Source organism: Lissotriton vulgaris, chromosome 10 (genome assembly GCF_964263255.1).
Source record: "Lissotriton vulgaris chromosome 10, aLisVul1.2, whole genome shotgun sequence".
Classification (NCBI taxonomy): domain Eukaryota; kingdom Metazoa; phylum Chordata; class Amphibia; order Caudata; family Salamandridae; genus Lissotriton; species Lissotriton vulgaris.
The window spans coordinates 333,319,414-333,343,608 of NC_141698.1; the positions used below are offsets into that span (position 1 = coordinate 333,319,414).

Below are 24,195 nucleotides of genomic sequence, written 5' to 3' on the forward strand. Positions count from 1 at the left end.
AAGAAAGCTAGGGCAGGGGGTAGATCCTTTGGAGTTGCTGCTGCTAAACTCTGGAACAGTCTGCCCTTGGCAATCCGTCAAATTGAGGAACTTCTCCCCTTCAGGAAACGTGTGAAAACCTGGTTGTTTCCTAAGGTTTAACCGGGTGGTATCCTGTCACTCCCTCTGCTTGCCACTCCCTATGGAGCCTCAGCGCCAGGATGCCTGTAAGGTGATAGTGCGCTTTATAAATTTCTTTAATAAATAAATAATAATAATAAAGATAACACCGTACAAATCAGATTACAAAGAAAGGCCACTGCTGGCAATTCTATTTTGCATGCCAGCAGTATTTTTTAACTAAGGAGGAGACATAAATATTAATACAAATTGTAATGTATTTTATCATGTGAAAATTGTAATAATTTTACTTAATTATGCAATAAACCTTTTTGACCTTAGACCAGTAGTGCCCATCCTAGGCACCTTAATAAAAGCATCCCCTATGGGGAGTTTTTACGTATCAAAAGGATATGCAGCAAGAAAGAAGATTTGGAGAAATGTTTATCTGAATCTACAGATAGATTTAACGTTTGAGGCTATGATTCAAGGGACCTACAAGCAGCATTGGTTAGAATACAGGTACATGGTATTCAACCCAGCACCAGCAGTGCGGTTGTGAATACTATAGACCCAGATGTAAAATCAAAAACTAGTGGTGAGGCTAATCACCACATTCAGTAGCCAAGAGAAACAAGTCAGAAGTATAGTTAACAAACATTGGCCTATTCTTAGGACTGACATGACGCTGGCTCCAGAATTGGAATCACAACATGTAATAACTTTTAGGAGAGCGCCCTCGATGAGGGACGCTCTTGTAACAACTAGCGCAGAAGTAAGCAGTACGGGCAATTGGTTGACAAACAGAAAAGGATTCTACAAATCTAGTTCGTGCAGATCCTGCAAGTTTGGGGTAAATAAACAGGAGTTTGAGGATGCTTTTTCCTCTGTGCCCTATAAAATACAAGGTCTTTACTTGTGTAAAACAGACTTTGCAGTCTATGTACTTGAATGTACATGTCAGCTTAAATATGTTGGCAGTACTACACTCCCAGTTTTTAACTGTATCTTGCAGCACCTAAGGGCAGTTGTGAATTCGAATCCCGCATATACAGTTTCCCGACATTTTAAATTGGTGCACCAGAATAACCTCCAAGATCTTCGTTACTTTGCAATTGACACAGTTCCTAAATCCATCAGAGGAGGGAACAGGGAGAAGAAATTGCGTCAATTAGAAAGCAAGTACATCATACGGTTAGATACTAAGATGCCCAATGGGCTTAACACAGGGGAAGACCTTTATAACTTTCTGTTATGTGGTGTCAACTCTGAAAGAAACTGTGTGTAATTCTGATTCCGATTCTAAAATGCGATGTTATGGAGTCCATGTTCTTTTATGATCATACTTCAATGCTCTACTTATATCCTCTATCTACTGCTGCTAACATCTGGATGATGAACTGAATGTCACTCGAAGCTTACAATTATCCTGATGTATGTTTCTTAACAATAATTTTATGTAATCTGTGTGAGCATCTATTTATTTTTAGTGTGTACAGATTGGTTATTTATTGAATTTTAGCTACACTTTTATTGGTTTAACTGGGTTCCTGGTTTTACTGTTTTTTGGGAGGTAATAGTGTAGTATTGAAATGGTTGACCATCATGTTTGCACACTATTTAAATATATTTAATTCCACACTATTTATATCTCCTGCTCTTGACACTGGTTTTTCACAGATATCTGTTTACAATGTAATCCTTTATGCACTTCATGACATCTTTTTAATAAGAAAACTGATTGGCATCCGTTAGTCTAAATTTTTGTTTAGTTCCGTTAGTCTAAATTTTAGTTTAGTTATGTCGTATCGGCTAAGCCTTTTTGACAGAACGATACACTTCATGCACTTTGGTGAAATGCTCCATTCTCCGCTGCCTTCATTTAATAGATGAATTTGTGATGGACTATGGTGACTAATGTGGGCACTCGCCCTGTATTTTCACATTTGTTTAATATCTTTTTAGACATATTGGATGAATTGCACATTGTCTTCATTATGGAATGGGATTCAGAAGTTTTTGAATAATGTTTTTTAAACTTCTGTTTTTGCAATGTTTTGCTGTTATTACAAAGTTTTTCAGTTTATTGTCGGTTACTTTGTATTTTTATAAATTTGTGTCCAAAATATCGCATTAATATGATGTAACTTATAGGTGAATTTTTAAAGTTACCCCATATCCTTATAGTCTTTTTTTCCCATTCTATGAAAAAAAAATTTGGAGGGACAAGATGGAGATAGAGAAAATCTGAGGAATGGAACAGTGTAAACAATCGTCACATGTTGATCAGTAGTTATCGTTATGATATTTTTTATAATTTTTACAATTTGTTATTATCTCTGTATCTATGGACAAGCCTTGGAGGTATTTGTGCCAAGTACACACGCAGATTCATTGAAATGAGCACTTAGCTCATACTAACCTAACCTGTGTGTAAATATAGGAGGTATCCCCGACTAAAGTTCCTAAATCGGGATCATAGAAGTGTTTGAAAAAACGAATATTTAGGAACATAGGTTGTAAAAGGACATTGCACTGACAACAAAAATTTATTGTAACTATGGATTCACAATACACATTAGACATATTGTAAAAAAAGGGGGGTACTTTATTAAATAATGTGATTATTAAAGATCTGTTTTTTTAAACATTCATTGTTTATCCAATGGAGGTTCTCATAATAAGCACTGTACATTTATCATACATCACAATACATTTTTATATAAAGATATACATTTCATAAATGAATTCAGGAGATACAAACAGTGTTATATGTATAAAGGTATATGATGTTAATCAAAAGAACATGGCTAGGAATAGTTGAACATTGCTACGCGTGTTACAGCTATGAGCCTTCATCAGGAAGCCATGAGTACCAATATGGAATTGCAGCCGCAATAAACGATGATGGATTTAAGTTGCACTTAAAGGGTTACACTAAAGTTGCGGTATGGCTCAGTTTAAAGTGCAATTTAAGGTACAGGAGTTATATCTTTACTGTTAATAGGGAGAGTGGGATGTAACTATGCGTTGCTGTCTTGTGATCCTAATCTGTTCAAAGAGCTTGGTAGAGTATTACATAGTGTGACATGTCGAGATCTGAAACGAGTCGCCGGGAGCGGGATATCAAGATTCAAACTGGATTTCGGGCGGTTCACCAATTAGGGATTCCTCGCTCCAGATGCAGGGAAGGAGGGGGGCGTTGCTGGATTTCGGGTGGTTCACCAATTAGCGGTTCCTCGCTCCGGGTGTAGGGAAGGAGGGGGGCGTTGCTTAAAAAGAGGTCCGCATCGTTCTCCAATGGTGGGGTCTGGACTTCCGGTATTCTCGACAGCGGTCGGAAGCTAACTAACCTAACCTAACACAATCCAACGCAGTTTGGAATCAAGGCACTCAGCCTAAAATTGTGTAGGAACCAGCTAAAGGCATGTGTAAAATATGCAAAGAATTGCATTAACATGTACCATAGCTGTAATACCGCCGAGGTATAATCAATGACTGATGGGAGGAAAAGCGCAATACCAATGGGCAGCGCCATAGATAATTGCAAAAAGTTAACTACAGAACCCACAATGCATCATAACGGCAACAGTGGAGTCTCGGTATAAATAACTAGAAACCAATGAGGGACTTGTAATGCTACCGTGAAAAGGAACTGTAAAGTTCGAAACGCGTAGGAGTGAGAGATGGAAATGGGTCAATAAACCTGCTTTTCAAAACTCATTAAGAGTGCAGCGTAATTTATTGTTCTTGCTCGGACACATATATATATATATATATATATAAATAATCAAAAGTCTTCCATTCATTCGAATAGACGTCTCCGACACTCAGAAGTTGCTGTGCACACAATTTTAATCAGCTTTCCTGCGGATTAAAATTGCGTGCACAGCAACTTCTGAGTGTCGGAGAAGTCTATTCGAATGAATGGAAGACTTTATAATTGAGTGGGTGACCGGGAGCCCTACTACGACCCAACCACGAGCGTGACTGGTGATTTACCGGAACTTTGATTTACACAACACACATATATATATATATATACACACATTTATACATACACACATATATATATATATATACACACACACACACATATACACACACACATACACATATACACACACACACATATACACACACATACACACACACACATATATATACACACACACGCACACACATTTATTATATTGATCCAGTCCTATGGACTGACCATTATGTTATAAAATGTAATATCTTATGTTCCCAGTCTGAACCTCGGAAAACTACTCCAGTCAAAATGAGCAGACCGTGGAATAAAATAACCTTGGAATCCTTTGCTACAAATTTTTCCCCCCCAGTCATTACTGACAATACTGACCCTAACACAGCCGCCAGAGAGTTGGAATCTGCAATTGCCCTGGCATTGGATCGTATTGCGCCAGCTCGAGCATCTAAACCTCCTAAGAAAAATTCGCCTTGGTTCACGCCAGAACTAGAACAAATCAAACAGGCAGTCAGAGTAGCTGAAAGAAAATGGCGCCAAACCAAAGATCTGAATGATAGGAATTTATATAAAACCGTTCATAGACAATATATGAAAGGAATCGCCGAGGCAAAAAAAACGTATCTTGGTGGCAGAATCTCTTTGGCGTCGAGCTCACAGAGAGAGCTCTACAGTGTAGTGAAAGACTTCACCAACCCCTCGGCTAGCCAGCAGATACCTGATGAGTAAAGAATGGGTAGATTCTGTGGCAGCATATTTCCATGACAAAATTAACGAAATCCACAAACGCTTTCCTCAGCTGCCTTCCACCTGTCTGACAGCAGTCTCGCCCGCCAATAACTGCGGCGACTCAGACTCTGGCTCTCCCTCATTAAGTGAATTTTCTCCATGTACCGAAGCTCAGGTCGAGGCAATTTTACAACGAATGAAGTCCGGGGCCCCGGGAGACCCTGCTTCTCCACAAATCCTATCTAAAATAGCTCCTGCTCTGATTCCGGCCCTCACGAAAACTTTAAATCAGTCCTTACTTCATTCCTCTGTCCCATTACATTGGAAGGAAGCCGTAATCAGACCCAATTTAAAAAAACCTCAGCTGATCCTAAATCGCTTCCCAATTACCGGCCCATCTCACTCCTTCCCTTGTTTGGGAAGATTTTAGAATCCCAAATAAATAAACATCTTAAACTACATCTCGAGACCAATAAACTTCTTGACCCCTCACAGTCAGGGTTTAGGGCATTCCACAGCACCGAGACGGCTCTGCTCGAAGTCGTGGACAATATAAGAATGACACTTGACTCCAATCAGTCTGCCATATTGGTCTTGCTCGACCTATCTGCGGCCTTCGACACCATCTCGCATCTCATTCTGTTAGAGCGTCTTGCTGAGATTGGTGTCGAGGGCCCCGCCCTAGGTTGGATAAAAAGCTACCCGACTGACAGACGGTCTAAGGTCCAAGTGGGCGCTCATTCTTCCACCCTCTATGAAAACGATAAGGGCGTACCACATGGGTCCATATTGAGCCCTACGCTTTTTAACCTGTATGTATCCCCTCTTGCTAAGGTCATTCGAACACATGGCTTCGGAACCGTATCCTACGCAGACGATACCCAAATACTGATCGCCATCAATCAGAATCCTGTTCTAACTAAATTGAGATTTAAGAACTGCATGGTAGACATCCATGACTGGATGACCAGGAACTTTTTGATGATGAATGCAGGAAAGACAGAGGTCCTACTGTTTGGAAAGGCAGACAAAATTTGGTCCGATGATTGGTGGCCAGCCTCGCTTGGCCCATGCCCATCACCCAAATCCTCAGTGAGGAATCTCGGGGTAACGATCGACAATAAATTATCTAGGTCTGATCATAACAGTAAAGTAGTAGGCATGAGCTATGGCATGTTGCGCAGCCTGAGGAAAATCTTTAAATGGCTCCCCCTCTCGGCGCGCATGCCTTTATTGCAGGGTCTCATCATCAGCAGAATTGATTATGGGAACGCACTTTTGGCTTCAACAAACACCACCTTGCTGGCCCACCTACAGGTCTTGCAGAATACCGCTGCAAGACTGGTGCTTGATCTTCCCTCCCGCTCCCCGTCATTACCCTGCCTAAAAACTTTACACTGGCTCCCAATACAAAAGAGTATTAAATTCAAACTGTGCTGCCTCGTCCATAAATCCATCAATGGACATGGACCGGTATACCTTGAACAAAGGCTGAAGGCTTACCACCCGGTGAGGACTCTTAAATCGTCCTCCAAGTCTCTTCTGAGTGTCCCTAGGGTCCGAACGGTTAGTAACGGCGACAGGGCCTTCAGTAAAACGGCACCCGAGGCCTGGAACTCTCTTCCCCTCCAGCTTAGGACGGAACCTGATTACCTGAGATTCCGCAAACAGTTAAAAACATGGCTTTTTTGATCTGCCCTTGCCATATCTCGGTTTCTGCTAGGGGTTTCTGCAAGCGCTCTGAGACCTTCGGGTGATATATGCGCTATACAAGTGAAAATAAATAAATATATGTATTCACTGAAAAAAACAAAATGGTTACAGGGACGTTATAGTTAGGAAATCCAGTTTTCTAAAAACAGATATTCACAGAAAAAAAACAAAGGTTAAAAGGGACGTTCTAGTTAGGTGCAGGTTTCACGTGTACAAAACTACAGAAATTCAGCAGTTATAGTTACCCGATCCAACTATAACTTAAGCCCCCGCAATCCACTGCTTATGACCTCACATATTACATCACTTTTGACATGGTCATGGGCATCTCTGGATAAATCTCAAATGACATCAGCCTGTGAGTGTTTCGTAAACGTTTCTGAGACTTAATCATAGTATCATTCAGTAGTAGTATAGAAAGAATAGTGATTTAACTTGTGCAGGAGTTTAGTATATATCTTTAACATATGTGATCTGAGCGGTTGGGAACCTGTCTGTATCAGTGTGTGAGGGGGTGTCTGAGTGGCTGTACTGGTGTGTGAGTAGCTGTATGGATCTGTCAGTGGGTATGTGAGTAGCTGTATAGGTCGGTCACTGGATATGTGAGTTTCTGTAAATGGGTTTGCAAGTGGTTTTCTGGGTGAGTGAATGGCTGAGTGGTTGTATGGGTGTACAGTGGGTGCGAGTGGGTATATGGGGGAGTGTCTATTGGTGGGTGGGTGAGTCGCTCAATGGGTGTATGAGTAAGTGAGTGGGTGAGTTTCAGTCGGTGTCTGTGCGAGTGGCAGTATGGGTGAGCTTAGTGGGAGTGAGAGGAAGTTGCGTGTGAGTGAACGGGTGTGTGAGTGGCTTTGCAGGCGAATTAGAGGGAGAGTGGGAAGGTGTGTGGGTGAGTGGCTGTATGAGTAGGGGTATGGGTAAGTGTGCTGCTGTGTGTAGCTGTATGGTTGACTGAGTGGTTGTGTGGCTGTATGAGAGGTTGTATGGGGTGCAAGTAGGTGTGAGTGGTTTTGGGGATGATGAGTAGCCCACTTTGTCTAGGTCTGCATGGAAAGATTTGGAGTAACCTGTTAAGCAGGGGGCCTAGAAAATGGATGGGCCAACAAGTGTGCTTTTCCCATGCATTTCATTATAGTTAGGCCCTACTTTCCATAGAAAAAGCGTTTTTGACTAGCTTATCACTTTGGTGCAGTCTGGCAGATGTTCACTTTTTTTTTTTTTGAAGTGGCTCACTTTGACTTGTTCTGCATCGAAAGTTTTGAGGTGATATGTAAAGCGGGGGCCGAGAAAAAGCAGTCGGTGAAAGAAATGCATTAGAATGCCTCTAATGGATTTCAATTTGTGGTATGTCACCATGGGATGGATAGGCACCTTGCCTCCCATCACTGGGTCGGATCTCACTAAGTGCCAATGTTTGGTGAGCTTGTGCTTGATGTTATTCGATTCATTGTTAAAAGTGGTAATAAGCCATACTTTGTTGGGGGTCATCCTTCTCACTCCCCTTCTTGATGTGGAGACAGGCTCCGGTCAATTTGCCTGCTTTCTCACTAGCAGTTTTGAGAATCTTACTGGACTAACCCCTGGACCTGAACCTGAGGGTCATTCTACTTTCTTCTTCTTCGTAGGCCTGCCTAATACTGCAATGGAGTTTCGCCTGCAGGAATTCTCCAGATGGGATACTCCATTTGAGTTTCCTTGGGTGGTGGCTGCGCACATGAAACAATTATTCACTGTGCTTTTGCAGAGGAGACTTGTGTGTAAGGGCTTATCAATGATTTTAACACATACATCCAGAAAATCCAGCTTTGTGTAAAGTATCTTATGTGGGAAAGACAAATTAAGGTTGTGGTTGGAGACGTGTGTTGGAAATTCATGTAACAAATCCTAAATGATAAAAAGATTGTCTATGTAACGAGTCCAGATAATTATTTGTTTGGTCCATATCTCGTTTCTCTCGGTCCGCACATTCTGCTCCTCCCACAACCCATGAAAATACCAGCATAGTTTGGAGCAAATCAGCTGCCACACATAACTTAACAGAAAAACAAATGTTCTCTAAACAAAATATCAACATCTTAGTAACATAATGGAATGATCATACATATATATTGCTTGTCACAAAAGAAATGTTTGCATGCCTGGATGCCCAGACTTTGATCATTGCATGTATAAAGTGACCCTACATCCATGGTTATCAGTGTGCAATCTGTCTACCAGGGTATCTCCCCCACTTTGGTGATAAAATCAGTGCTATCCCCACATTTTGAAGGAATATGGAGTATATACGGTAAAAGGGTATAAAATCCAAATAAATGGAGGTATCCTCAAGGAGACTTGTTTGCAAATATGACAGGTCTTCCTGGTAGTGTATTCCTGTCTTTATGGACTTTCGGTAACAATTGAAAGCAAGGTGCTACAAGTTTGCTTACATGTGAAAATTGATATTCATCCGTACTCAAAAAACCTTGCTCCTTCCATTTCCCTATAAGAGTGTAATAACTGGAAATAGTTTGTTTAAAGATATCAAAAGTGGATGTCTCATAACTCCTATCTGCCTTCTGTAGGCTATGTCACAAAAGACCACATTTACGCCCTTATCTGCGGGTTTAATGATGATGGTGGTGGTGGTGTCTGTAGCTAGAGTGTTTAAGGCCATTCCCTGGACTCCTATGAGCTTGAAGGCATAATTGTTTTTGGAATGTTGCCATATTATTATGAGATCACGGGTAACCACCTCGTGAAACATATCTATACCGTCATGTGGTGTGGAGGGATTACATCTGGATTATTAGTTTTAAATGATTAGGAACGCTGTCAACAGGGCCACAGAGTTTTACTGTCTCTTCCCCGCCAGGCCACTGTAATGTGGGGCCAGCATCAGGGCAGGCAGGCTCAGAGAGGGTATCTTGCATCAACGTAGATAGGCCAGTATTGTTCAGGCCGCTGCAGACTTCAGCTTTACCCCCATAGTGCTGGCGCGCACACACACACAGAAGTAGCATCTCACTCTACAGCTCTGCTGTTAAATTGATGTGCCTGGTTGGGGGCAGGTTATGTGGCCATTGGGCCATCATAACCTTAGCACCCCTGGAGCAGCAGCAGCTCTGTGCTTTTCTTCTCCCATTCCCAGCAATCGCCCTGAGGCTATAGCTGGCTGGAGAGGGGGGAAGAGTAAAAGAAGCAGCCTCACTGAGGGACTGTTGTTGGCACCTCATTCTCCAGAGTCTTTTAGGCATTACTAGACTGGGTGTATGTTTCCCTAGGCCTCCCTGTGAGGCACCTTTCCCAAAGAGGCAAATTGAGAGGGTGTAATGTTAGGGTCAGAGCTGCCGGATTTGGAACTATGGAAATAGGTTCAGCCTAGGCTCAACATCCTGTGATTCTGGGCAAATTACTTAATTGCCCAAGGTCTAAAATAAAAATTAATTTGATATTCTGTAATGTGACTGGTGCTCCTAAAGGGGAGAGTCACTCTATATAATACTACGATAATAAATAACCTGTTTGCTTCTGTTTTAAGAGTTGGCAAAGGCTGGAACATAATTAGAGGATTCTTTATACACAAATAAAAACGTCTGTATTCCTTTTTAACATGGCCTTTCTGCCTCTGTTTAGTTTTAACTATCGATCACGGATCATTCATTAAAGCAGCCTTTTGACCACATTTTAAACTGCGGTCACCTTATGTTTACTGTTTGAAGTACATATTGTTCAGAGGAGAAATTACCAGCTTTAGGCGATTTTCTTCATTCTCGCACCAGCCAGGACATTAAAATACCGTTAATGCCAGTTAAAAAACGGCCAGGTGGCAAACAGACATATCAGGAGTTGTGGCCTTTGGTACACTTTATTTCACATTGCCCACTCAGCCAAAACGTAGTGCTTTTAGTTTCCACCAATATTTCTGGCTCTATGAGCTTTAAAATGCATCCTTTATCAAACATATTTGTAAACATTAGCCCATTGAGACTAGCCCGATGCTGGTCCATAAACAGGCGTGATCTGGGAATATGTTCCACTTTTTTGGGTGTGCCCGCCGGGCAGAAGAACTGTGATCCCAATCCGACCCTGGTTTAAGGTCACATTTTAGCAATGGGAATTATAAGCACGGTGAGACCTATTGCCCAAAATGCATCGCTTTTTTTCCATAGCTTTCATCTGTGTGTGTAAGCGTAGGAGTAGTAATCGCTGACAAATAATGCATCCTTTAGGTCACAAGTCCGAGATTTAATGTTGTTTAGTGTGGCAGCTTAAACCCGCCTCTGTCCTCGTCTCTCCTCCATTGGCTGGCTTCCTAAACGGAGGCCAGCCATTGGAGGAGAGAGCCGTCCCTCCGAATAGGCTCCGTCTTTTTCGGATTCGGGGGCGTACATTTTGCTGTTCTTTAGCCAGTAACGTCATCCGTCACTCAAAACAACAAATACACGCCCCCGAATCCGAAAATTTTCAGAGTTGCCGGCCGCCATTTTGCTGCTTGAGCAGCGTCTACCGAGGACATGAGGTAAGCCTCTGCCCCGCTGTTTGTGCCGTTCTTAGTGCGCTCGTCACCACATGGGGCCGCTTGTGGGAGAAAGACTGCTCTTGAGCCTCTCGGGACTCTGCCACGCACTTTGCCCCCTGAGCCCTCCTGGGTTCTACAGAAATGCGGCCGTCACGGTGGAGTCCCCGATTGGGGACTCGGAACTTGCAATTGCCCCCGTGAGCCTCGGGGCTCCAAATCACCAAATGCCGCCTTGAGATAGGGGAGCGGCTCGCTATCTGCTGGGGCCGCTCTACCCTCACACTGCGAGGCCCCCACCCGGGTCGCTGCACTCACCGGTACTTGGCGCTGGAGCAGCTTCATAATGCGAGCGGAGAGCAAAAGCGGGACAAATCAATGAAAAAAAACAGTAGGTCATATCTTCCAACATTTCTAGTGGGAATACCCACAGTCGAAATGCATCCCCATCGAGGCTTACGCCGCTAATTTGTCTAATTGCTTCTTTTGTTTTGTTGTTGTTCCCCATCGGCGCAGGAGCGGCTCCATCATGCTCTCCCTCCCACACCTCTTCCCCATCGGCGCAGGAGCGTCTCCGTCCTCTTAGTTCCCGTCCTCTTAGTTCCCGTCCTCTAGCAGCCCTGGTCTTCTCGAACCCCCCTTTGTCTTTACAGGTAGGCTCCCTCACAGCTGCTGTCCTGGCCCTTAAAGCTCCCACGCCCTAGCAGGTCCCAGTCATATCAGAACTCCCTTCGCCTAGCAGCACGGGCCTTCCCAGAACCCTCGGCATTCTTGGCTTCTGTCTCACAGCAGTCCAGAGCTTCCGGCCCCTCAAGCTCCCGTCCACTAGCAGCATCGCCCCCTTCAACTCCCTTCCCCTAGCAGTCCCAGCCTTCTGAGCTCTAGTCCCCTAGCAGCCTCGTCCCTTCAGCTCTCCTGTCCCCTAGCAGCCTCATCCGCGTCAACTCCCGTCCCCTAGCAGTCCCAGCCTTCTGAGCTCTGGTCCCCTAGCAGCCTCGGTCCCTTCAGCTCTCCCGTCCCCTAGCAGCCTCGACCACGTCAGCTCCCGTCCCATAGCAGCATCGCCCCCTTCAACTCCCGTCCCCTAGCAGTCCCAGCCTTCTGAGCTCTGGTCCCCTAGCAGCCTCGGTCCCTTCAGCTCTCCCGTCCCCTAGCAGCCTCGGCCGCGTCAGCTCCCGTCCCATAGCAGCTCTGTTCTCCTAGCAGTCCCAGCCATCTTCAGCTCTGAGTGATCTGTGCTGGTGGGATCGGGTCGGATGCTTTGCACCCCTCCAGCGCTGGCCCCGAGGAATATGCGAACCATGCGGTGACGACCCGCACGATCATGAATTTAAAGGCCACGTTTAACATGTCTGGACTTTTTTCAATAACTCGTACCAGCGTTTTATCATCCATTTGAAAAACCCGATTATAAAACCTGCCGGCGGAGTATTCTAGTAAAAATAAGTTCAGTTGTATAGGAGTTTAAGACCGCAGTGAGGGAATCGTTACAATAACATTCATTTTCCTTTACCAAGCAGAACCCAAGAGTGGCCCAATTCATTTGAATTCATTTTTCTATATGGAGCAGCTACCGTCCCCAGCACTGGCCTCTTATCCCCTAGCCTCCACCCTTCCTCCAGTTGCCACTGGCACAACTCCAGCCGCTCCGCCCGCATCATGACATTCCCAGCTGGCGTCTATCAGCTAAAATTCACCACAGATTGAGATGGCGCCCACAAGGAAATCACGAGGCGCGCCTCATAGGCCTTCAGTAGGAGGAGGCGCTTTTCTTTTATTAGGGAAAATAATGGAGTTTGACGATGGTAGCAAAATGTAAACGACAATCTTACCTAAAACTTTAATCTTAGTCATTTAAAATGTTTTAGCTTTTGGCCAGATGTTACACAACGTACTGTTCGCATTCAACCTTCCCTAGACAATGTACTTTGCATTGTCCACAATGAAAAAACCTTTTCGGTGCTTGAAGTGATTTTTTTTTCCGGCGAGCTGGCATGTGTTTGCATTCTGCCCCACCCCCGCTCTTCCTTCGGTGACAGAGCTCATGAGGGGCTCTGTGCACCCCCCGTCTGCGCGCCCCCTCATCAGACGCGAGCGGTGCCAATCAGCCCCTGCACCCATCCTCCCCGGCTGATGTCTTTCCCCCTGCTGGTGTCTCCGGCCCTGGAGCTGCCCCCGGCCCTGAGATAAGAGTTTGTTGGTGGGTACGGGGGTGGCATCTGTCAGTGATGTTGACCGGGGCACTTGCCCGGGGGAGCGTAGGCTGCAGGGAGTGACGTGAAGGGTTGTGTGTGCATGTGTGTGGGGAGGGAACCTCACTTTCTATCTACCTCTCTCTCACTACATAGCTCTCTATCTCACTACCTCACAACTTATCTCTCTCAAAACATCACTACCTCACTACTCTCTAGCTCACAACTTCACTCTCTCTCTAACTCACTACCTCAATCACTATCTCACTCTTTCTATCTCACTAACTCACTTTCACTACCTCTCTCTCTCCATCTCACTACATCACATCACTCTATGCTTATATCTCACAACATCCCTCTCCCTCACTACCTCACTCTCTATCTCACTACCTCACTCTCTATCTACCTCACTTTCTCTCACTACCTCACTCTCTCTATTTCAATACCTCACTCTCTCTCTGCTAATGCAATAGGTATCATGATGTAATCAATAAGAAGCTGGGTCTTCCTTGTTGATTAAGAAGGTTACTTTATTGAATTAAGATAGTAGATTATAAGTTACAATGTTAACCCCATCAGGAGCAGCTGTCATGCTGCTCAGCCCTCACCCAACTGACATGAATAACATACTAGCATTCCACTCATCCAACATTCTACAACACATGCATTCTAGCTGAGCAGCAGGGAGACTCAAGATACAACATATCACATATGCAAAAAAAAAGCTAATGCCAATGCCATTTATTTAGGGATACAAAAAAGATAAAAAAAATGAGCAATACCAATAGCTCTACCTATAATATTGCCGAGACCATTGCATTGTAAATGCTTGTTATCGGATAGGTCCTTGCAGTGGATCCGGTTTACGGAGAGCATTTTGAGTGAGTAGTTTACTACCATTTTGTTTAAAAGCTAGCCATCCGCCCCAGGCACTCAAATCATATGAAAAGGGAGTTTATGGCTTGAGTACAAAAATAAATGGCACACGCCTCAGTGATCACCTGATGAACACACTGCCCGCGTGTCAGCCGACTACAGGGAGCCTCCGGAATAATGACTGTACGTTATCAATTAGTAAGACCCCTTGTACAGCCTGAACACTAACTACATTGTATGGCATGTTGAAAAGCGTCCTCACTACCATCTACAAATAACGTCTGTAACGCTCTTGATCCTCTTACAGAACCTTAATGTGCGCCCATAAAGTTCGACACCTTCTGCGATGTTGTCCCTTTTGCCATTATAAATCCTCCAGAGCTGCCTGCCGTTTTATAGATCCGATGCCCCTTCTTCCAACAGACTGCACTTCAAGAGACCGGATCTTATCTTCTCACGTTGCTATTGTTGGCTCCTTATCACATGGATTAGTTGTTTCCCTTTAAAGAGCTGATGGGAGCTCCTGTCCTAGTTGCTTTTAAGACTGTTCTTCAAATACACGCGCTGCTCATGCAGATTTCCTGCCCATACTGTTGCGTCGGCAGCACGCATTTAGCAAATTACCAACCTGCATCTTGTAATCCTGCACCTTTCCTAACACACACCCTTCTTATTCATGGAGGTTAAACTGCGCAAGTTCATGGTACTGTCCTCTCTTCTTCCACCCTTTAAAACGGTAGTTATTTTACACATACATCTCTTTTGAGGGGTGTATCTGAGTTAAAGGTAGACAAAATGCTCTCACCTGCTTTGGCCCCTCTGCACAGACCAGACAAGATCCTCAGCCCACTCATGTGGCTGGCCACTGCAGAACTGCAGCTGCGGCCGCGGTGCGGCATGCAGTAACTCTGCACATGCGCCATCCCCGCCTCCCAGCTCACCAAGACAACGAACTGCCTGCCCAGCGACACAGACTTTAAGCTTTAACGTGACATTGGACAATGAAGCGAAACGACTATGCTCGTGGCGGCCATGTTTGAAAAGGTTCAGACCTGTAAATGATCTACATACGGATACACAAAAAACTATTAAAGATCATAAAAATATACAAAGGATAGTTAGAGTGGTAGTTCTATGTATTGTTGTACCGTTCTCTCTTACAAATACTTACTTTAATATGTTCGTACCATTCGGGAGGTCGAAATACGTGTATTCTCCATCCTCTGTTTCTATTCGACATAGCTCTTAGCGAGAGTAAGCTGTGCCTGACTGTTAAGGTTAAACATTATTTTGACTCTATCCAAAGGCGCAATGACACCTAATACACGTTCTGCACGTAAAACAAGTTGTACTCAATCTCCGAGAGTGTTTTTCTTAGCAAGTACAATAAAGCAGAACTATTCAATGTATCGTATACAGAGCCATGCTATTGTTTACAGTTTTACAGTTCAATTCTTAATAAAATATCTACAATGATGTGAATCTTACTACAACATTCTGTGGAATTTGGTTTGTCTCTTTTCTACTTAGGGTAAAAGACCGCCCCTAAATATTTCAAACATGGTCACATGGGGCAGCACAAGGAAGCGTCTTCTTAACTTTGTCATGCCTTCAAGAGCTGGTGGTGCATTCTGCTGCCCCTTCACACCATCCATCCAGGGATTGTAGGGGTGTACGCGTGTGAAAGGCATTTTCAGATACTGTCGCCCTCTAAGCAACTCCAAGGAAAGGTCGGATAGCGGGCAGGAAGGCGGAACACTTCGATTGCGTCATAGTGCACCAGCATGGCTCTTCCAGGAAAGAAAGTGTTGTAAGGTAAGAAACGCCTTTATCGTGCAGGAGACTGGTTGTGAACGCAATTATTTCTGTCGCTCCGTAGAAATTGCCCACTCGCTTTATTTCAGTTACTGACGGGGAAAGGGTGGTTTGAGATTCTCCAACAAACACCATGGGATGTGCCAATGTAAAAATACATTTTGTGTTTTCGTTGGGAAGGTTTATTTAATGCAGTTTTATATTGCGCGAACTTTACCCAAATGTGTCAGAGCGCTTTACAATAGAACCAACTAAGTTACACGAGGATATTTACACACTAACAAGGTTAGGGAGTGTTAAAGGTGACAGTGAGAAGCACACCCCTAGTCTCACTCTAGTTTTAGATTTCCCTAAATCTACCACTCCCAGACGTCTCTCTTTTGACCAGAACTTTAAATGAAACTAGGGCTTTATGTGAGGCGGGTCCCAGACAGGCAGTAATGGAAAATGACCTTGAAATGGGTCCCTGTCGGACCCTATATATTCATTTCCATAGCGTTATAGGATAAATACTGATCGACCTCTAAACAATCACTGTAAAAACCGTTCACTGGAATTACATCAGCATTTCTACATATCCCAATCTTACTTAATCTAACATTTTCTAAAGTGTTTGCTTTTCTTTTCAACGATGTTGTGTATCTGTAATATTTTTTCACGTACCATATTACTCTTGCATAGAACATTCTGCGAACTGAGTGGCTTCAAGTGTCTATGTGAGATCTGGTTATGGGTGAGTGTCTATAGTGGGACACGATTGAGACCACTGGGGTTGAGGTTGAAGGTAGTGCAAGTTTCCCATAGTATATATCAGTGGGTCTTAAAGGTGTTCAGAACACATGCTCATCCAAACCTTGGAACTCTCAGCAGAGCAAACAGATCAACAGCCTCTTGTGGTAATTACCATTCTGAGTAAAGTCCAAAGGTGTCAAAGTAAAAGATTAGGGATGCATACAGGTGAGTTAGTGTTATGTGTGGAGGGTGGTTAAGAGAAGGAGATGCAGGAAAGCACACCCAGGAGAGAGTGAAAAGAGAGTGCTGAAGAGGAAAGAGTTGAGGTGTGAGATACACAGAGGATTTCAGAAAGATGTAGGGATAAAGTGTTGTTTAACAGAATGAAAGATTGCAGGTGGAAGTGCTATCAAATAAACAATGGGAGTGATTGAGAGACTCCGAAGAACACACTACCTCTTCAGCAGACCTTTAGTACTATTTAATTCAGTTAGACATTTTCAGAATTGGAATATTTTCAATTCTAATTATTCACATCAAAATTGTTGTTACTCCTTTAACTGACTGAAAAAATATGAGAGAGGACCCCACAAGTTCCAGGGAATAGGGTACTATTAACATTTGAAGTCAAAGGGCTATCCCTGGAAAGGTTTGTAGACAAAGGAGCTATTTCCTAGATGTCATTCTCTATTCTCACTTACTCACCATACACACTGAATAACTCGTCTAAATCACTGGTCACAGACTATAATGTAACGTATTACAGTCTTTTTTATTTAAAATATATACTTGTTAAAAAATCAGTGAGAATTCTGTTAAAAACTACTGACTACATCAAATTAGAGACATCTCATAATATATAAAAAACAATGTTTTAAAACAAGGCATGGTACAATTGCGTTTCTATAACATATTAAAAAAAACAACACTTCACCACAACCCCAGTTTTACTTAATCCTCTTCAACCCCTGGATAAAACTGCTGTTCGGTATATTGGCGAGGTGAGCACAGACCATATAAACCTGTGTGTTGCAGATTCCGTTGCCAGTGACGTGATATACTGAGGCGGGGGGGAGCCAACAAATTAAAGTCAGTCAGAAAGCTTTTATTATCGGTTGATAACCATAAAAGCAGAATACAAAATTACTAAGGACAGCATTTTGACCAGCAGTAGGCAGCACTACAAGATATACATAATTTACACAATTTTCAATATGCCAAAAAATATATGAATAACATTTAAAACAAATAAAAACTAGCAGATAAAAGCAGAAGCAGCCAGACATGATTTAAGTTAAAAAACCCTAGTAAATGCAGAGTGAAGTTGGAACATTTGGGGCGATTTACATTTTAATTTTTGCTCCTCTAGTACACCACATAGAAAATAAAAATCTTGAAGTCGCAAACACGGTCAAAGGAGAAGAATCATATTTCAGCAATCTGTATTCATCCCTATAATCCCTGAAACCCCTGGATTTACATAGCGATAAGATCCATTTGGCCCTGGCTTTGGAGTACAAAGAGCAAAAGAGCAGAACGTGCAGATCTGTCTCTTCAGCATGTTCGCACCCCGGGCATAGGCTAAGTGCTTGTTGGTCCACTGACCACTTGCTTGTTACAGCCCTCACTGGCAGAGACCCATGTCTACATTGGACGTATAATTTCTTTGCCAGTGGTGGCGTCCAGAAATCTCTCAAAGTGATATACATCCTTAACCTCAAGAAAACAACTGGTCAACCTACCCAAGGATGGTTTACATATCATCCGGTCCCTTTAGAATTGGTTGAGCACTTTAACCAGTGTTTTTCCTAGGGGACAGGGTACACGCATGTTCCCGGGGAAGTCCACAGGTCACCCCTCCCCAAGGCCTGTATAGGAATGTGGCTACCTGACTATGGTTACCCCAGATTTTTTGCCTTGTGTTTAGCTGGTTTTCGACTTAGTTGGCCTGGTTCCCTGCTACTCAGGGCCCCAGGCTATCTGCTCTCTCCTTAAAATGGACTCCATGCACAAGGTGCATAACCTGGTTGGTACAGGACACCTTGTCAGCCCCTATATAGTGCACTATAGGTGCCATGGGCATAGGTGCATCCAAGGCCTACCAGGGGCTGCAGCATATCTTTTGCCACCCCTGGCTGTTTCTTAAATTGACACAACTAGGTGATCACTCAGCTGGGGCAAGTTGGTGTAATCACCTCTTGCTTAGATATAGTATGCCTATATCTTGACACATATAAACCTGTGAGCCACTCCTATGGAAGGCCTTATCAATCCTGGAGGCAGAGTGCGTGGTTTAATGTGAGATGGAGCTCGAGCACGAGCTGAGCCTGTCTGCAGCTGTCTGGAACCACTCCCTAAGCTGTTCCAGGATAATGCCATACCATATACTATTAAGTGCATTATAATCCTCGCGGTTATATGTCGACTTTGGTTTGACTTTATCAAAACATGTCGTGTAAGGTGTCATACGATGTGGAATACTATCCCCTCGACAGTCCTGTCGACGGGGATAGCATTCCACCCTTCTAGAGGGAGAAGACATGTTACTTTACTGAAACGCAGTTGATTTTAAAAGAGCCTCAGCATCACAAAATGGACGCTTCTGCCACAGACACGAGTATGACATCCTGTTGCTGACCGAAACTCAGCCGAAGAGGCCTGGACAAAGGCTTTCCTGTCGCGGGGAGGTGTTGCACCACCCCAGACAGGAGATAGTGGATTGTAGCAGGGAGGTTTCAAAGAAACCAGACACTGCCTGGGGAGCACAAGGCTTCCGCTTGCATAATCCGGTCAAACCGGTTCTGGGGCATCCCAGCCCCAACGCGACCTGGACCAAGGGAAAGGGGTGTAACCACCCCCTTCCTGGGTCCCACCCATCACCCATAGGAGGGGACCTAGCAGGTAATCCAGCCCCCTAGATTGGTATAAGAATGGGAGCAGTGCCAACGCACTCAGATTATCCTGATGAAACATAAGAAACGAAACTCTGGACCCTTCGACATCCTACTCGACGTAGAAGACTGAAGAATCTCCCTTGTGGTCAAGGAGTGACCACCCTGTGCAAACAGGCACCATCCAGCACCTCGACGTTTGCTTTGTTGCAGTTCCCGCCGGAACTCGAGCGACAGAGATCAACAAGACCAAGCGAGCCTGCCTTCTAACAGCCCGATCCACAGTCCCTGCAGAGCTGAGACCCGTGGAGGCGACCGGAAGCGTGGGGCCCGCCATCTTGGAAGAACCACGAGACGCTGACGTGCAGCCCACAAGTGACCCTCGAAGCTGTACATCGGGGTTTGAGAAGCCCCAGCCCTCAGCCACTCTTGCACCGAAGCTCACCCCTCTACACTCACCGAGTGCTGCGTGGGGCCCTTCTGCATCTTTTGGCTCAACGCGTTGGCCCGGTCACTTGCCCGTTGGCTTGTGGTCCCTGTGCCGACGAACTACGAAATCTAACTTGTGATTCTGGTTGCTCCAGACTTGCACCCGCTCCTCTGAAAAGGAGCACCCGCTCTGACCCTCCCGGTCCGAGTGAGAAGCAACCTTACAGTCCTGCGTGGATTGCTCTTGCCAAGTGTTGTTTGCTCCAATCCTGAAGCCGACACCGCCGACTGCGAGAGCCTTCGTGGGACAGCTCGTGATCCGCTCCTGGACGTCGCAGATGCCCCAGAGCCCACGTGGCAGCGGAGAGAAATTCCTCGACAACCACCTGATTGCGCCCGACATTGCCTGGTTCCGTCCTGGTTCCACCCTGGTTACTGCTGAGTGACCCAGACTCTGTCCCCTCTGCTTTCAGGTACTCTACAACTCCGATCCACCCTTGGATCACACCGGACACTTCTCCTACACGACGCCTGCAGCATCTTCAGCTCCAAGCACCATCAACTAGCGTGGCAAAACCCGACACTACTTCGCACCTGTGCACCCGCTTCCTGTGAGTGAGGCAACTCGTCAACGCCGGTGTTCCCACACTGGTACACCCCTCTAGTGTATGTGACTAAAGTTTCATCCTGCTAGGTTAGGCGTAAGTCTCCTTAAACTATAACTTTATAACTTTTACGCACCATAGACTTTGCATTGGTGCGTGTGCTTTAAGCGCTTCACCCGAATCCCGCGGGCTTTTCCCGACTTCAGCATTGCTATACCCGACTGCTCCCAGCGATTCCCTAGGCCTAACCACTGTTCGATTGGTATCTCTTATACCACTTTTTTAATATATGGTTTGCGTGGCCCCCCGGCCTCATCCATAATTGTGCAACTTTCATATGTTTAACTGTGCTTTTATTTTAACGCTTGTGCCTCTGCACCCATAAAGAGTACAGAGGATTATTTTAGAAATAAATACATATATTTTGATATATAACTTGTGTGGTGTCCTTTCATTTGATATTACAAGATTGTGATTAGTAAAACAGCTCGCTTAACACGACCTCTTGAGTTTAGCCTTTAAGGCTGCTTAGTCCATGCTATCACTAGGATAGCTTGTCTATAAGGTTGACTTGCAACCAGACACCATAAGGGATTGTTTGGACTGATACAAGGTGGTTCCAGAATTGGGAACATCATATATCAGGCCAACTTCTCACAGCCTGGCATAGATGTTTCACATGCTTTAGCCAGGGGATTTTCCCCACACCCATCAACAACAACAGATGGCTTAGTTCCACCCGATAACTAATAAGCTTGGGTGTAGACCATAGTCTCCTCCAATATAAAAGAGGACGATTGGGGATGACTTCCAACAAGGGGGCCAGGCCCAGGTCAAGGCGTAGCAGGATCAATGGTGTGCTCTGTGGGAGTCTCAATAGTCTTCTAATGAAGCTATTCTCAGTAGTAGAGAATGAAGAGGTGTTAGTATGACCCCATAACTCTACTCCTTAGAGCGCTCCGCCTCCTGCCTGAGCTTTATAAATTTCTAGTGGCGACCCTACAATTTTTGATGAGCACTCATTGTGTACCTTTAAAATGCCTCCAGCGGCTTGGGCCAACTTCATGTTTGCTTTGGCTATGTGGGTCCCCCATTCCATCTTGTCATTCAAAGTAACCCCTAGATACTCGAAAGTAGAAACTCTTTCGAGCACCGTGCCACCCATGTGAGGGAGGGGCAGTTATGTAATTTGGAGTTAAAAACCATACATTTGGTTTTCGAGAGATTTATCTCCAAATTTCTTAATCTGCAGAATGCACAGAAAGCCTCCAGAGTTCGCTGTATGACCCCTGGGGATTTAGATAATAAAAGGGTGTCATCAGCGAACATCAGGGCTGGGATTTTACGAGCTGCCCAACTGGGGGAGTCTAAATCCCTCGCGCCCAAAAGATGTTTAATCTGACCATTTAGAAATAGAGAGAACTGTGGGGGCTTACATGCACCCCTGCCTCACACCCCTTTCCACCGGAAAGGCGGCCGTAAGTTCCCAGATCCTCCCATGCCTAACTCTTGCAAATGTTCCCTGGTGTAACCGTTTAAATAGATGGCACAGGTACCCTGGGGCTCATATCTCCAACAAAACCGCCCATAGCTTCTCCCTCTGGACCAAGTCAAATGCAGATCGAAGATCTACAAAGATCAAATACAGAGTACCAGCCCCCATAGTCACCGTCTTCCAGTAGACCATCTGTAATCTAAACAGTTGGTCGATGGTGAAAACTTTGGCGCGAAATCCCGCTTGTAGGGGTGTCAGGATGTGATGTTCGTACATCCAACATTGCAACCTAGATAGTAAAATGCAACTATTAATTTCTGCAAGACGTCTATAAGACTAATGGGGCGGTACTTGACCGGTTCCAGTGGGGAGGCCTTTTAGTGGATGGGGATAATCTCAGCCCCCCAACCAAGCTGGAGGAATTTCCATACCACAAAGGATGGCGTTGAAATAAAGGCAGAGATAGGGGACCCAAACCTTTTGTTCGCTCAGAAACAAATCGCCCGGTATACGATCCAAGCCCGGGTTCTTTCCACTCGCAAGACTTTTAAGGGCCTCCTGAGTTTCCCTCAGATTAACTGGATAGTAATCTGGTCTAGGGAAGCCTGTGGGTATGGTACGGATATAGCTAACTCTGCTGGGGGCGGGGTATTAGTATGCGCAAAAAGGGGCTTGAAATGCGCTATCCATACCTCTTCACTCAGATTTGGTATTATAGCACACGCCCCCTCAGACGAGCCAGATCTGACCAGGTTCCAAAATGCCCTATAATTGCGTGTATCCAGAGCATCCTTGATGTCTTCCCATCTACGGGCCTCCCAGTCTGACTTAGACTCTGCAATAATCCTTTTATAATTGAGTCTGGCCCCTTTTAAGCTCTCAATTGAGCCGGATTTAGCCTCTCTGACAAGTGCACATTGCGCCTCCCTACAGGATTTGTTGAACCACTGCTCCTGTATTTTAGGCCGTACCCTCCCATTAGCTGGTGTATAAAAGTAGTATGCAAGGGAGGTAATTAAGTTGTTATGGATGAGCTCAAGCGCCTGAAATTTAGAGGGCTCATCAATGGCTGGGAGATTAAAAGCCTCAGCTAAAGAGGAGGCAACTTGTTGATAGAGCTCCGCTATTTTATCCGGCGCTAACACAAACTTGGCCCACTTAATACGTCTGCCTCCTGCCGCTGCAATTAGGTTAGTTATTATGTAAATCACACTCTCTCGCTCCCAATGAACTACCCAATGCGAAATTTAGTTCCAGGGTCAGAAGGTTATGATCACTGTCCACCCTATCGATTACACTAAATGACTTAATTTGTAACCAAAATTCGACATTAACCATGATGTAGTCAATAATTGTGGTTTTCCCCGGTCTATTAAAGGTGAACTTCCCAGGAATATCGGGGCCAATCCAGCCATTACAGGCTCTAAGAGAGTGAGAGACTAGTAGCTTGTTAATCTGTAATGCCAGTGGAGTCAGACGCTTAGCTGGGTATACAGAACACTTCTGGATATGCCAGATAGCATCCTCCTCTGCAGTCACAGACGGTATACCTGCCAAGGGTTCGAAATGGCAATTTAAGTCACCATCCAGTATTTTATGTTTGGGAGAGGAATGTACTGAAAGACGTTTGTCAAGGGCGTCCATTAGAGGTGACCCCTTCGATAGAGAACAAGGTTGCTGATAGATGTTAAATAACACCATTGACGTGCCATCTAGGAATTTAAGGGCAATGCCCTGGATATCCAGGGAAGGCGAATCAATCGCTTTCACAGAACACCCCAAGTGGGTGGCCACCCATATACACAGTCCCCCCGATGGCCTACCCCTCGGACCCTGTAGAGCTGGTATGTAATAGGTTGCAAAACCCACCCTAGAGGGGGCAATAATCATCCAGGTCTCTATGAACAGAGACACATCATAGCGATCCACCAGTTCCCCCCATTCTGGGTCTGATAACTTAGCGCTCAGCCCTGCTACATTCCAAGACCCTATTAGTGAAATACAAGGGTGTTGCCTTACAGGATCAACTATATTCAGTGGTGAACTACTAATACAGGGGATACCTTCTCTATTATCCATCCCAGCCCCCTCCCCTTGAGGGCACAACTTAGAATTTACAGTAGGTAGGAGCAT

At 44.7% G+C, this 24,195-nt stretch overlaps 2 protein-coding genes across 4 annotated transcripts in view; one reads left to right on the forward strand and one right to left on the reverse strand.

The window, feature by feature from the left end:
* GUK1 (guanylate kinase 1) overlaps positions 1-15,039 on the reverse strand; it is a 199,188-nt gene extending 184,149 nt beyond the window's left edge. For 2 of the 3 annotated variants that reach the window (XM_086941108.1, XM_086941110.1), the window contains exon 1: positions 14,901-15,026. In XM_086941108.1, the coding sequence (XP_086797234.1) occupies positions 14,901-15,018 (118 nt within the window). In that variant the 5' untranslated portion in view covers positions 15,019-15,026. Of the gene's footprint in view, positions 1-14,900 lie in introns of all 3 variants that reach the window. The other variant, XM_086941109.1, reaches the window with a different exon arrangement.
* A 601-nt stretch (positions 15,040-15,640) lies between these two features.
* Positions 15,641-24,195, forward strand: part of LOC147685196 (large ribosomal subunit protein mL55-like) — a 145,942-nt gene continuing 137,387 nt past the window's right edge. Inside the window, exon 1 of the mRNA XM_086941113.1 lies at positions 15,641-15,910. The gene's annotated coding sequence lies outside the window, so the exon portion shown is untranslated. The remainder of the gene's footprint in view (positions 15,911-24,195) is intronic.